Genomic DNA, 13,012 nt, shown 5'->3' with positions numbered 1-13,012 from the left:
TGCGCATGAGCAATAACGAAGCCTGATGTAGGTCCTACCTACTCGGGTCATGACCCGCGTTAGAATCGAACGCAGTCTTGAGTGTATGGTCCATATCAGCCTCTGCTATTCCTCCTCGTTCTTTAACATCATTCAATTTCAGCTGCAGTCTCATACCAAACCGTTTAACATCTTCCGATTCTTTCTGGTCACAGTTCCTATTGAAACTTTGCATCAATGAGTAACCATCACCTACCTCTCCATAGGGGTAGTCCAATGCCTTAAATATTTCATCAATTGTTGCATGGGGTCCCAAATTAATAACGTATTCACCTGCCTCCCCTTTCAAACTTCGACGTACAGCAGCTGTTAGAGAGCTAGCTGACAAAGTCGGGTCAGTCTTAAGGCCTTCAATTTGTGCTTTCCAAGCTCTGTAGGACACATCTCCCTTGCAGCCTTCTCCAGAGAAACTAGCCACTGGTGGCTTGGCATAACTCTGATGGTTCGCCACTCTACGCAAGTGGTCATCTCTACCACGATCACTATCCCAGTATCCTGGGGTAGATGAATGCCGATCATATTCCCGTCTCTTTTCCCTTTGGCGGCGCTCTTCACTTCGTCTCTCCCTTTCTAGACACAAGACTCTTTCAAATTCCTGGGCTTCATCTTCTTCACGTTGAATATTCTCTTCCTTGTCTAGTGCTTCACGTGCTTTTCTCCTATATTCCTCCTGTTTAATCTCATATTCCTCCTGGTCCAACTTATTATTCACCAAGTCTAGAAGGCTACGCTTATCATCCTCCATCTTCGCTTTCTCTTGTTCTCTTTCTTTACTATGGAGGAACTCCCTCAGTCTGCTATACATACCAAGTGGCTTAACATTCATGGGGGTGTCCCATCCATTAGCCTTATCGTCAACATCCTTTAGACCAAGGCCTCCTGGTTCTTTACCTCCAGTAGCCATATTATAGTGGTGTGTGTATCCCTAGTATCGAGAAACCCCCACCAGGCAATAAGCTCAAATAATCACAATACACTTCCAGACTCAAACTCACAGTAATATAGTCACCAGTGAAAAAACTCACAAATCAGCGTAGGGGACAATAAAACTTGAATGAAAAAAAACACTGTGCAACACTACGTGTTTACAGGTCAACAATATAATATCTAAGGTATGCTTCGCACAATCACCCTACAAAATAGGCAGAGAAAAAAACTAAGCCTACATACACCACAAAAAAATCAACAAGCGCGCATAGCAGGATGCAAATCACAGGTTCAGTGACATAAGATCTCACTAGGCAAAAAAATACAGTTTCTCCACTCTACAAACTAAAAGGACAGAGTATGTGAAAAACTGGATTTTCTCTCACACCTTTTGCACAAGTAAAAAAAAATTCTGCTGTCAACAATTTGTTTACACCATAACACGGCGTATTACTAGTTACCGGTACGGCTTGGCTTGGTACGCCATGACACTTGAGGCGGGAACCAGCCAAGCAGCTATCCTGCAATAAACAAATGTTTTATACATTTATCGCAAATATAAAATATATGCTAGTATTTTCATACACTAATTTTAGTATAACATGATTTATAATAGCTCGTACTTTGAAATAAATACTATTGTCGATCTATGTAGTAAAGGTTACTAATACTGCCCTCTACCGGCAAGAAATAACAAAAACTGGCCTCTATATGGAAATATTAGTGTCGGGATTCTCCAACTGTTCTGTTGAACCCTAAGGAATGTGATTCCATCGCATGATCGACGTCAATGTAATGATAAAACTAATCTTTTTGTATACTGACAATTCTTGATAATCTGCTGTCGTAAACGTCTGGTAAGCTGAACATGACGTCCGACCCTCTTGGGTATCGTCTCCGAGGTTTCTCCTCCAGACCGAGACTTCTTCTCAGACGCCTTATTTTCTTCGTCATCGAATCATGTCTGAATGGCCTGTCGCCCAAACCAACAGCTTTTTCAATCTCTTGAACCTCCTGCATTCGCTTCAGTTTCATCAGATTTCGTTTTTCTTCCTGCACCAACGAAAGAATTGACTTAGCCTCTTGGAGTTTATCGGAGGTGCCCAGCATCTTGGAATGTAATATAGCTATTTCTACTCCCATGTTTATGCTGTCATGACGACACTTCTTTCTGGGGAAGAGTTTCAGGTCTTTTCTTAGGCGTGCAACATCCCTGGCGAGTTCAAGTCTATCGGGATCCTCGTACTTAACTGAAAACGAAACAGTGTTCGAAATAGTACTAGTGTATGAATGATTTGGCCGGCTAACACATCGAAACCCATGCTTACATGTTACATGGAAGGTACTAACAGAAAGAGCCACGACGCCTATCAAGTGGCCACTTAAGCCTCTTAACTGGCTTATTTCCTTTTGTTTCAACCCAAATTAATCCTGATAAGGACATTGTTTAGCTCATCTTTGATGTTGATGATAGTTTGCGATTGTTTACAGTAACGAGTTAGCGGAGTATGATACAACCCCGCCATTTTTTTAATGTGACTATAAAATATATGCGCATTATGAAACTACGGTCATTACACATGCGCACTGGGTTTGTTTAGGTGTGAAAGGTCAAAATAACAACAACAATTCCTAAGGACTCCTAAAAATATTATCACAGAGAAAGTGTCTAGGCATGCTCTTCTTTCGATACTATCTTTTTTGTTGGTGTTCGCCGATGTCCGGTGGTCAAACATTTCGACAGTTAGTACCTTCTATGCATGTTACAACACCACAGTCATCACTGAGGGCGCGCTCGAATTTTATACATGTATAAGCAAACAATGTGTTTACACGCGCTGTCCACTTCGCCTGGGAGCCATATCTAACACAGCGCGGTCTGATGATCATGACACTTTAAAATGGCGGAGTTACTAGTATTTCTCTACATCTCACTAGCAGATTCATTCAATGTGTTCTATTATGTAATGGGTTTCACATGGTGTAATTCAGGGCTTCATAAGACCCACTAGCATAATCAAGCCTCACAAATGTTTCGGAAAATGGCATGCTCCACAGTGCCCAGTTAATTCTGAACTTGATATTTTTACGTTTCTGGCCACTAACTGTTTTCAATTCAATTTCTCATACTTTAAATGGATATGCCACACAAATAGACGAAGGTTTTTGTCTTTCAACTGCGTCGAAAAATTAGCCAGTATATCGAAGTGCGCCCTCACAGACATAATTTAATTGGCTAGCAAGAGCCACGTCGTTATTTTCCCTGGTCTGAGACCTAAGGCCAAAAAAAATTGTTTTCTTGCCCTCAGCGACCGACCGAAAAATATGAAATATCCGGTCACGTTTTTTTCCCATATACTTCGGCTATTTACGATACCTTTAGTTTTCGAGAGTTTAAAAAAAATCCGACCGACCGACCCAATTTTTCAATTTTCCGACTTGAGGGCAACATAAGCTTTTGGGGGGGGGCCAAATAGTTGCCCAATGACAATCGCAAAGCTGTTGGGGGGGTATACTCACTCTGATAGTCAGGGGAAATGTCATAACCTTGTCTGAGTAATTGTCTTTGTCTTCGTTTACGGAATTCTACCACCATGTTGTATATGTCTAACCTCCCAATATAATAAGACAACATCTGTAAAAATACCAGACTATTCTCTGCCAGTAAATGTTGTCCCTCCAATAGCGCCAGCATCTGTTCACCTGTGAAAACTTCGTACAGGATTGATCTTGGTTTTACGTGATCTATCGGAAAACAAACGTAATTAACATACATGTCACTTGAGGGCGTCTTTGAAAATATGTGCTTAGATAGTTCAGTCACTGAATATGGTGCATTCCGATTAACACCTCCCTACCCTCTGCGATTCCAGAGCATCACTACAATAAAATAACCATTCGACTGTCTTGCATTTCTTTTACACAATAATCAAAGTTCATCGTAGATGGCGCACTCTCACCTCGTGACAAAAACTTCATATCATCCACATTTTCTCGGGTTAATGTTTTACCAATCTGATCAAGCAATGTACAGTATTGTAGGTGATCACGTGATTCGACTCGTCTGACGTAATAATCTTCCATCTTCCGCCTCAGTTGGCGCCCTTCGATCTCTGAAAAGTCAGGGAGGCTTCTTCTTGTGCTGATGTCCTTCGGATCCAGCGGGGGGAGATATTTCATTGGTCTACTAGCCCGGAAGTAACCCCCGGGGACGTGACGTAGATGGGACATTACGTCACGCGCAGTGGGGATGTAACACCTGATCACATGATTACGTTACAAACTGGTCGCCTATGAAAGAACAACACAAAACTAAATGAACCTATGGACCTTTCAATACTTGCGCACTGCAATACAGACTTTCCGTTTTCGACATTGTGAAATTCTTTCGTTTTTATGCAGAAAAATACAGTATTTTTACCAAGTAAAATCATATTTATTAAATTTATTTTTCATACATGAGTTGTTGAACACATTACATAGTTTGTAATTTCCGTCATTCAGCTTCTTTCAGTCATAATTCAAGACAAATAAAAGGTAAAAATATAGAGAATATAGAAAATTATCTTTTTCTGTAATCTTGTGTAATCGGTAATTATGAAAATTATTTATGGGTGCATAGGTAATACATTTCGTTATGAAGCATTCTCGATATCAATTGTTTTGTCCAAAAAAAACGAAAGAATATCACAATGTCGAAATTAGAAAGTCTTTATCGTTGTGTTGCGCCCTCAGGGGACGACGCGCCCATGTTACGTACATGGATATTATTAAGGAATGACGTACTTGCATATTAATTAAAACTATAATATGTTAACGACATTTACTGTATTCTAAATAAAGAACGGTTACGGTAGTCAAACATAGTTTCCCATTTGAACCGTGACGACATTTTTTCTTGTTTCATCTACGTCATTTTGCGTCTTGAATGCGTTCCGCCGCTAAATGGAGCGACTCGTAGAAGAGGTTTATGAAATTTTACATAATACAACATCATTCAACAAATATATATTATTTTATCATTGTCACATATTTGTATTTCTGTCATTTCACCTCCAGCTGCGTGCGTACGCATCATTTAACCATTTAACAGATTTCCACGAGAAATAATTAAGAAATACCCTGAAATCAAGGGAGGCTTTCTAAACATGGTTGGCCATAGATATCGTGCCTTCTCTGATATAAATTCATTTTTGTTAAAGGCGTAACAACTATTCCAGACCATGTTGGGCTACATGGAGACTAGTTCTCCAAAATAATTACGGGCCTAATATGAACAAAACTTGTCGCACAATAAACGGCACAATTGTACAACTTATTACATTACCATACAAACTATAGGTTTCACACCACAATTAGAATGTGTATCTTGGCTTCAAAAAACTGTGCAGTTTTATTGTGATTTTTGATTTACGGGTATGTAAAACGAAATTACATTAACGGATGTAACTGATAACTTTTCCAATGAAATCCTTAGCACCCCGTTGGCAGGCCAGTCACACTGGTTCTCACCTTAAGAGGTTACGATCCCCCCTGCCAAATGCTAAGTACAACTGAAACTAATATATACATATTTACATGAAAATGTGTCCACCTGTGCGGATCTGTTTGTGCAGGAGTTTTACGACCGTATGCTCCTACTGACGTCAACCAAACTTGTTATGTGGGAAGTTGGCACCCAAAGCTCACAGGTGCTACACCTTGCCCAAGGGTGACCTGGAGGTAGTTGTGGCAAAGGGTAACCTCATTCTTCCACGTCCATAGACTCCACAACCGGATGTAGTTTAAAATCTTGCCCAGGACACATATATACATATTTAAATAAACGTAAACGTTGCCTTTAATAGGTAATACCTCACACGTGAGGCTGAGTTGGTGCAAGGCTCAGGCTTTTATGACCGTATGCCCTTACTGACCGTGACGTCAACCAAACTTATTATGTAGGAAGTTGGCACTCAAGGCTGACAGGTACTACACCTTATTGTATTTGCATATTAAAATTTTTGAGACAGTTAAAGTGGTTCATCGTACACCTTTGTTTCTATACCACGTAGATTTTGGAGTCTAAAATGATAATATGGGTAAAATTACTAGTATGTAATTTTCGTCGGTTCTTGGTCAAGGTTAGCCGAACATACACATATTTTTTAAGTGTTTGGAACTAGGTCAATGAGCAGATGTAGATGTAAAACATTCGGCAATGTACTTTTTCAGTTGAATGGATAGATTTTGCATACATTTTCCGAATTTTGGAGTTCATTTTTCTTTATTTTGTTCAATGCTTTGTTCTGCCTGTATGAAATACCCATTTAGACTAGATCATGAGAAATACGTGAATCTACAGACGGATGTATTTTCTAAAATAGTTCGGGATTTCCGTAATTGGACCTTTTCAAAATAAGTAGACTTGTTCATGTTAGTGTCAAGAGCCTCGGAGATGTAAAAGGGGTAAAGGCTCGTGATTTCATTGTTGATTGGGCGGTAATCGCGACAAAATTTTCATTGAATTTTCAAGTATCATTGTATGTGTTTTTGTCAAACAAATAGTGTTATTGGGCGGTGGTCGTCGCGCCGCGTCCTGTTCGATATGGGACTCATAGCGACGTATACAACGCGTGTAAAATACATTGTTTATTTACATGAAATTCGAACACGCGCTGCGCGACGACCACCGCGCTTTAAGGTCGCACACACGTCGAGACATCTTTATATTCGACTGTTGTGAGATTCATTTAGGATGCGATATTCGTAGACGAAAATATGTCTCAATTAGCAGGCAGAGACAGTTGTGGTTTCAATGGCAGCGATACTTTCCTATCTCTTCTTAAACTGGTTGCTTACTAAGGGGCGGCAGTCGTCGCGACGCGTCCTGTTCGATGTGGGACTCATAGCTACGTATACAACGCGTGTAAAATACATTGTTTATTTACATGAAATTTGAACACGCGCTGCGCGACGACCACCGCGCTTTAATGACGTACGAGAATCGACCATAATTTACAGTATTTGACGATGAAGTACGTATTTAGGATTGAGCATGCCCTTCCCCAGGCTGACCGAAACGGACGAACTCAGGGTTGCCGTATGAATGCAACAATGCCTTTGTAACCTTAAACTGCAAAGATATTCGTTGATTTAGCAGTAATCATTGAAGCTATTATACTTGGTCGCTGATCCCGTTCGCTGCCACCGTCGACGAAAACGTTCGATCACCATAAGTAATCAGATACAACAAGGAATACGACATGTGAGTGAAACTTTATTAGAAGCCAGAAAATCAATCGATGCCGTTGTTTACACTCTGTCGAACTGCCGAGAAATGCAGAGGGGATGCACCTGTAGCGATCACGTGACCGTGTTGCTTGGTTACTGATTTGCAACTGGTAAACAATCTACGCATGTACTTGTGTGCTACTAAAGCACTACCTACATATGACGACATTGTTCGCTGTTTCGAAACCATTTTTTTCCGTTGTCGCGTTTCTTGTGTTGTGTAGTTAGAATAAATAAATAAATAAATAAATAAATATTTATAAATAAACAAACCGTGGGGTGTAGAACAAGCCCGGCACCAACATTTTACCTGAAACCGATAAGTAATCCCACACATCGTACATGGTATATACAAGACAATTCAGTGAGTTATTTAAAACGTTGTATGTATGTACACATTAAATGAAGGAATAAAGTGCAAACATGAAGTCTTGTGTATACGTGTATAGGAAAAGATTCCCTCTCAATTTAAATCATGATTGTCAATCCTAATCTGTTACAAAAGAAAAGTTAGCACACCGTTTACAACAAGAAATCCGTATCTGATTTGGTGAGCAAAATTGCGTTGACTCACAAAACGCTGCTCACCGATTTGTTCTCATCAAAATGTTGCCCATTTACGTCGTCACCATGATCACTTAACACAACCTCGGTCTGGGCATCTATAGTTGTACTCGTAGAAAAAATTGCCATAATTGCCACTAATTTTGACTATTTTCGCTAAAGGAATGATTCATTGAAAATAAAATCCAGCGAGTATACCATTTTCCTATATTTTACATTCAACTGGTCAAAAATCATTGAAAATAATTTCCATACAAAACACCCAAAAAGCCTTTTCAGTGAAAATTAATTCCAGCTAAAATAAAATATTTTACAGTATAGGAAGTACTCGTAACCCAAATGTACAGTACTGATAACGTCTTCACACTACGCATGCGCATACTGATCATTGCTACAGTGTTATATACATGAACTTGACACGTACGGCTGACGTGATGTTGCGCGGTTACCGCGAATCGATTGAGACAACTTTGAAACCAATACATTACCCGTTTCCAAGCAACACGATGGACGTTAATGACTATGGTGAAAGGTTGTGCCAATTGGTTTCATCTATTTAGGATGGTACATTACATCCACCGCAGTTAGCAATCCAGCGTTAAATTGACGATTCTTCTTTATTAAGATCGTTTGAGCAAATGTTTCTAATTTGTTCGCTCGTGTTAGGAGTTAACGACCCCGTATATTGTAGATACGACTTTTATTGTTATATTTATAAAGACAATTTATGACCGAACATAGCAAATTAAGACACATTGAATTTGTTTTAGGTCCAGTTTTGTAAGTATTATTTAATAAGAACTGTGACAATGGGTTATCAAGTTTAAGACGGAAGATTAATATTAATTTTATTATGAACGATATCGTGGTATGAAACTGTCATTATAGGCTTAACTTATGGTTTTTGTTTACACGCGTTTATATCCAACAACGGAATAAAGCAAATACTTCAAAAGGCCTCTTACGTCTGTGAGTCGGTATTTTATACGGGAACCGTCATCATGTAAATGACGTCACGACGAGAGAGATGACGGCATTGCGGAATTTCAAGACAAGCGTTCTATTTTGACGTGTTCATTTTAAAGAATGAGACCTTCAACGCGTTCTACGTCAACATGTGCTGACATAGATCATGCTCGTTTCACTGTTGATGTGACAAGCATTTCACAGCTTTGTACTCACCATTGAGCTGTACTCGGCGCACTGTTTTCAATTGTATTGAGGTCAAAAGACGAGTTTGTGTTGAACAGCTTTAAATGGAACAGTCAGTACTGCACAGAATATTAAAGAATACATATCGTGTACACAGTTCGTAGTTAGTTCACGGTATTGGACTCTTGGAGTCTGAGAACGAAACAAGTCGTACAATAAAAAAAAGGAATTCTTGGTCATTTAAATAATGTGTGTACGTGAACAGCGTAACGATAATGCGTTTAATGGGTTACCCAAGCATTTACTTTTCATGTATTCATGAGCTGTGTGCAGCTACGTAAAATGAACACAATGTAACGAGATTATAACCGCACCAACATGTCTAGCGCCGTGACGTTCCCCCGGCCGTCAGCGGTGTTTTGTAAGCCGCCGTGGATTTTTGCAGATTCGATTATTTTTCGTGGCACCCAACTACCCCCCCCCCCCCACACACACACACACACTTCAAATGCACATATATCTTACGGTCAGTCAACATGAATACTAATACCCAGTCAATAGAGGAAACGCAATTACAATACAAACTGCACCGTCTGTGTCGTAACAATGTATTGATTGAACCGTCTTTTTAGATCGACTTTGCCTGATCGGCCAAATACATGATTATTATTTCAACAAATACACCATGTCTTTTGCTAGCCATACCTGAGTAGAGTTGTTACTGCCGATGTGGTCGTGACGACGTAGTCTTCTTATAGTGAAACCCACAACTTGTCAAAAAACAACAAGTATTCGAGGTCGGGTCGTTAAGGCAGCCGCTGTCGTACTGTGTGTACATGCGCATGCGTGGATGCAATCTCAGACTTTTAATAAGACGACTGAAAACAAAACACCTGTTAGCACGCAAGTCTATTTGTTTATTTTATTATTTTTCATTTATTTATTTATTCTTCTGTTTATTTTTCAAAGTCACGGTCCCCAGTCACCAGGTTATTGCTGCGTTTGGGGCATATCAAGTGAAAGCAGGCGATTCGGTTGTTTAAATGTACGGCCGCCGGTGCATGGCCACATGTACAATCACGTAGAAAAGAATACACACCGTACGTACGTACCAGCGACCAGAGACTTTAGCCACACCAGATTATAAGCAGACTCGGATATCGGTACGGTTTTTAACGGTCGACTAAGCTTATACTTAGTATTACAATAATCTCACTTATCTACCGCTGGGAGCGGGCGGTTATAGTGCATCGTATTACAATCACGGTGGCAGTGGAAACCACTAGTGGGAATGCGATAATAATACCGCATTAAGGGTCGATGAATCGCTATCATGCCAAACACAATTAGGGTGTCACGGAGTTAGCACTTTAGGTATAAAATAAACTTGTTTGTTTTGACAACACCGAAAGTGTTTTGATAGATTTAAAGATGTGAACTACGGTGGCTTGTTAGGGCCATTCACTGTTTTTCGAATTTCTCTTATTTTCATCTGTATTTTTCGGCTTCATTTCGAATTTCCAAAAATTTTCACTTTAATTTACACCTCGGTGGAATATTTAAACCGCGGTGAGAATATTTCCAATGAGGTGAGAATGTTTAAACAGCGGTGAAAATAATTTTCTCCGCAGTGAGAATATTTCCAACGAGGTGTAAATTAAAGTGAAAATGTCGGAAATTCGACATTATGCAGAAAACTATTCTCACCGCGGTTAAAATATTTACACCCCTGACAATATATTTCCACCGCGGAGTCGCAACCAAAGTTTGTGAAACAAATTGTATTCACATCGATGTTTTTTTCACGATGATGCTGAAAAACACACCGATGTCGATAGTTCCAGTCATCTCACGCTACTCGTTGCGACGATGAAGCTACGATTGTCTATGTATACTGTACAACGGAGCGGCAACTTTATGTTACTTTCGACAGGACGTACACCGTAGAAGTGGGCGGTATGTTCTCTGTTCACTCTGTTCACTGCTGAGTGGGCAGCCGACCACGCCCAATCTCCCTGGTGTTGGGCGGACACCCTAACCATTAAGCTATACACTACTCGACCAGTATTCCCTACTTTTAATAAATGAAACACGTACTACTGTTACAGTGACTCGGCTAAGTTGAACAGTTTTTCAACTGCCATTTATCAGTGGTATCTAAATAGGTAAACAATACGTTTCGTGACAAAATAAGCACTGTTTTGTTTTGTTTTAATTTCGTACAGTGTGACTATATACACCATTCCGGTGACGGATTCGCGCCCTCTAGTGATAATCAGACGCGGTTTTGTGACGTGAATGACATAGAAGTGTGTAAACAATGTCAAACAAATGTGTAGACGATCGTTATTTACAATATGGGAAAATTATCAAAATAATTTAGAGGCGGTCCATTTACGTCACAAAGACGTTTACACTATAGGGCGTGATATTATACGAAGATGTATTGATCTGACGACCCTGTCATCGACAACGTTAGTCTGAACGCCATACAATGTATGTGCGAAACGTGTAATGGGAAAACAAGTTTAAAACAACGCACGTTAAAAACAACGTTTCGATAAAACGTTACACCGGCAGAGGACGCTTGTATCAACGGTTAAACTGACAAATTACAAAAAGTTGACTGTTTAGTTTTATAAGTTTGAATCTTTAAGTCATGTGTTGCTAAGTAACGTATTGCCATGATATATATAATTGGGGGCATTAGATGTAATATATTAGTCCAGACACTGACAGTTACTGACACCGGAATAATTACCACTTTGTACTAGCTCTAACATGGAGTGGCCTATATAAAGGTCGTTTTGGGTTCATCAAATGTCGAATAAATGCCGAAGTTTATATCGTTAAATTGCAGGGACCGTGCCAAACTTATCATAATATATACTTCCAGTCAATGACGATATTTTTTCTAGTCTCAGAGTTTTCCAGAAGCCTATTATAACACACCAAACTATCACCCGCTGCACTTCGAAACATACTCTGGCAAAATACGTAGACAAGGTCTTTATTTGAGAACTTGATTTAAAGGGCGGCGGTCGTCGCACTGCGTCGTGTTCGAAATGGGACTCAGAGCGACACACACAACGTGTGTACTAAAATACATTTTTTGTTTACATGAAATACATGAAATTCGAACACGCGCTGGGTGTCGACCACCACCCTTTTAAATATTCGTGATGAACGTCATGAAAACAAAAAAAAAACAAATGAAAAATGAAAACATGAAAACGAAGATCCTTTGCTTCTTCATGGTCTCATGAAATGTAAAAGTAAACCTGTGTTACGTAACACCGATAAATGTGTATGTTTTTTCGTTAACAAGATAACTTTTACTTACTGTAGTACCCAGTGTTTAACTTTTAGTGACGAGTAGTATTATTTTCACCAACGTTCTGTGACTATATTGTTTGTTGTTTATATGTACTTTCACCAGAGGTCTATATTAAGAATAAATTATTATCATTTCAATAATTAGATGTCGATTTCGATTTTCGCCGCAACAGCTGCTAACTTAAAGAGCCAGAGAAAGATGCCTCGTGCAATAATACCATTTAACCTGCAAACTTGTGTTCGAATTACTGTTTTCTTCATACTTTATATCAAGTTTGAAAACAAATCGTGGAGAACAATTTCTTAGACAACACCAAGTGAAAACAATGGCAGCGTTTCAATATTACGTCAGGTCAACAGAAGGCCGGCGCTGCCACATCTATAATTTGTGGAATGTACCGCCTTTTAAACTGCGAGGGTTTTTATTTCGCTGCAACAAAATGGGGCTATTGTGCTACTAGCGCCGTGAGTAAAACATAGATGTAATAGATTAATCGTAATATATTGATCAATATTTTGATATCGATTAATTTCCAATATATTGATATTAATTCATTCCATTAAAATACGAATTCTAGGGTGATGGAAGAAATAAATACATTACATTACAGGAACCGACAAATGTATACGCAACATTGTACTTGGACGAATTCATGAAAACAACATTGTTCCTTAATTGCTAGATCCTTATGAAATGTTCACCGATATAACATTTTAAAAG

The 13,012-nt window shown here is 39.3% G+C and overlaps 1 protein-coding gene across 3 annotated transcripts; it reads right to left on the bottom strand.

Annotated features, from left to right (window-relative positions):
• Positions 1-1,123: 1,123 nt before the first annotated feature.
• On the bottom strand, positions 1,124-9,791 carry LOC144359995 (uncharacterized). 3 transcript variants are annotated; one of them, XM_085506539.1, is made up of 6 exons: positions 9,661-9,791; positions 8,986-9,147; positions 3,927-4,257; positions 3,487-3,711; positions 1,792-2,216; positions 1,124-1,487 (listed from the first exon to the last, which is right to left on the bottom strand). In XM_085506539.1, exons 3-6 carry the CDS (start codon positions 4,195-4,197, stop codon positions 1,305-1,307), a joined length of 1,104 nt encoding a protein of 367 aa, XP_085362665.1. In that variant the 5' UTR covers positions 4,198-4,257; positions 8,986-9,147; positions 9,661-9,791; the 3' UTR covers positions 1,124-1,304. The 3 variants fall into 3 exon arrangements, with proteins under 3 accessions (XP_085362665.1, XP_085362664.1, XP_085362666.1); XM_085506538.1 differs by lacking the exon at positions 8,986-9,147; XM_085506540.1 differs by lacking the exons at positions 1,124-1,487; positions 8,986-9,147 and having other exon boundaries at positions 1,526-2,216.
• Positions 9,792-13,012: the final 3,221 nt, after the last annotated feature.

The sequence above is a fragment of the Saccoglossus kowalevskii genome, chromosome 12, assembly GCF_978046115.1.
Source record: "Saccoglossus kowalevskii chromosome 12, keSacKowa6.1, whole genome shotgun sequence".
Taxonomy (NCBI): domain Eukaryota; kingdom Metazoa; phylum Hemichordata; class Enteropneusta; family Harrimaniidae; genus Saccoglossus; species Saccoglossus kowalevskii.
Note: the sequence above shows the minus strand (reverse complement) of the source record. Positions and strands in the feature narration are given on the sequence as shown.

Bases quoted from the DNA above. Each gene is read 5' to 3' on its own strand.
- LOC144359995 (XM_085506539.1), bottom strand. From the start codon at position 4,197: ATGTCCCATCTACGTCACGTCCCCGGGGGTTACTTCCGGGCTAGTAGA. The intron at 3,712-3,926 runs GTGAGAGTGCGC...GTTTTCCGATAG, and splicing joins TATGAAGTTTTTGTCACGAG to ATCACGTAAAACCAAGATCA. The intron at 1,488-1,791 runs GTCAGTATACAA...TGTTTATTGCAG, and splicing joins ACAGCAGATTATCAAGAATT to GATAGCTGCTTGGCTGGTTC.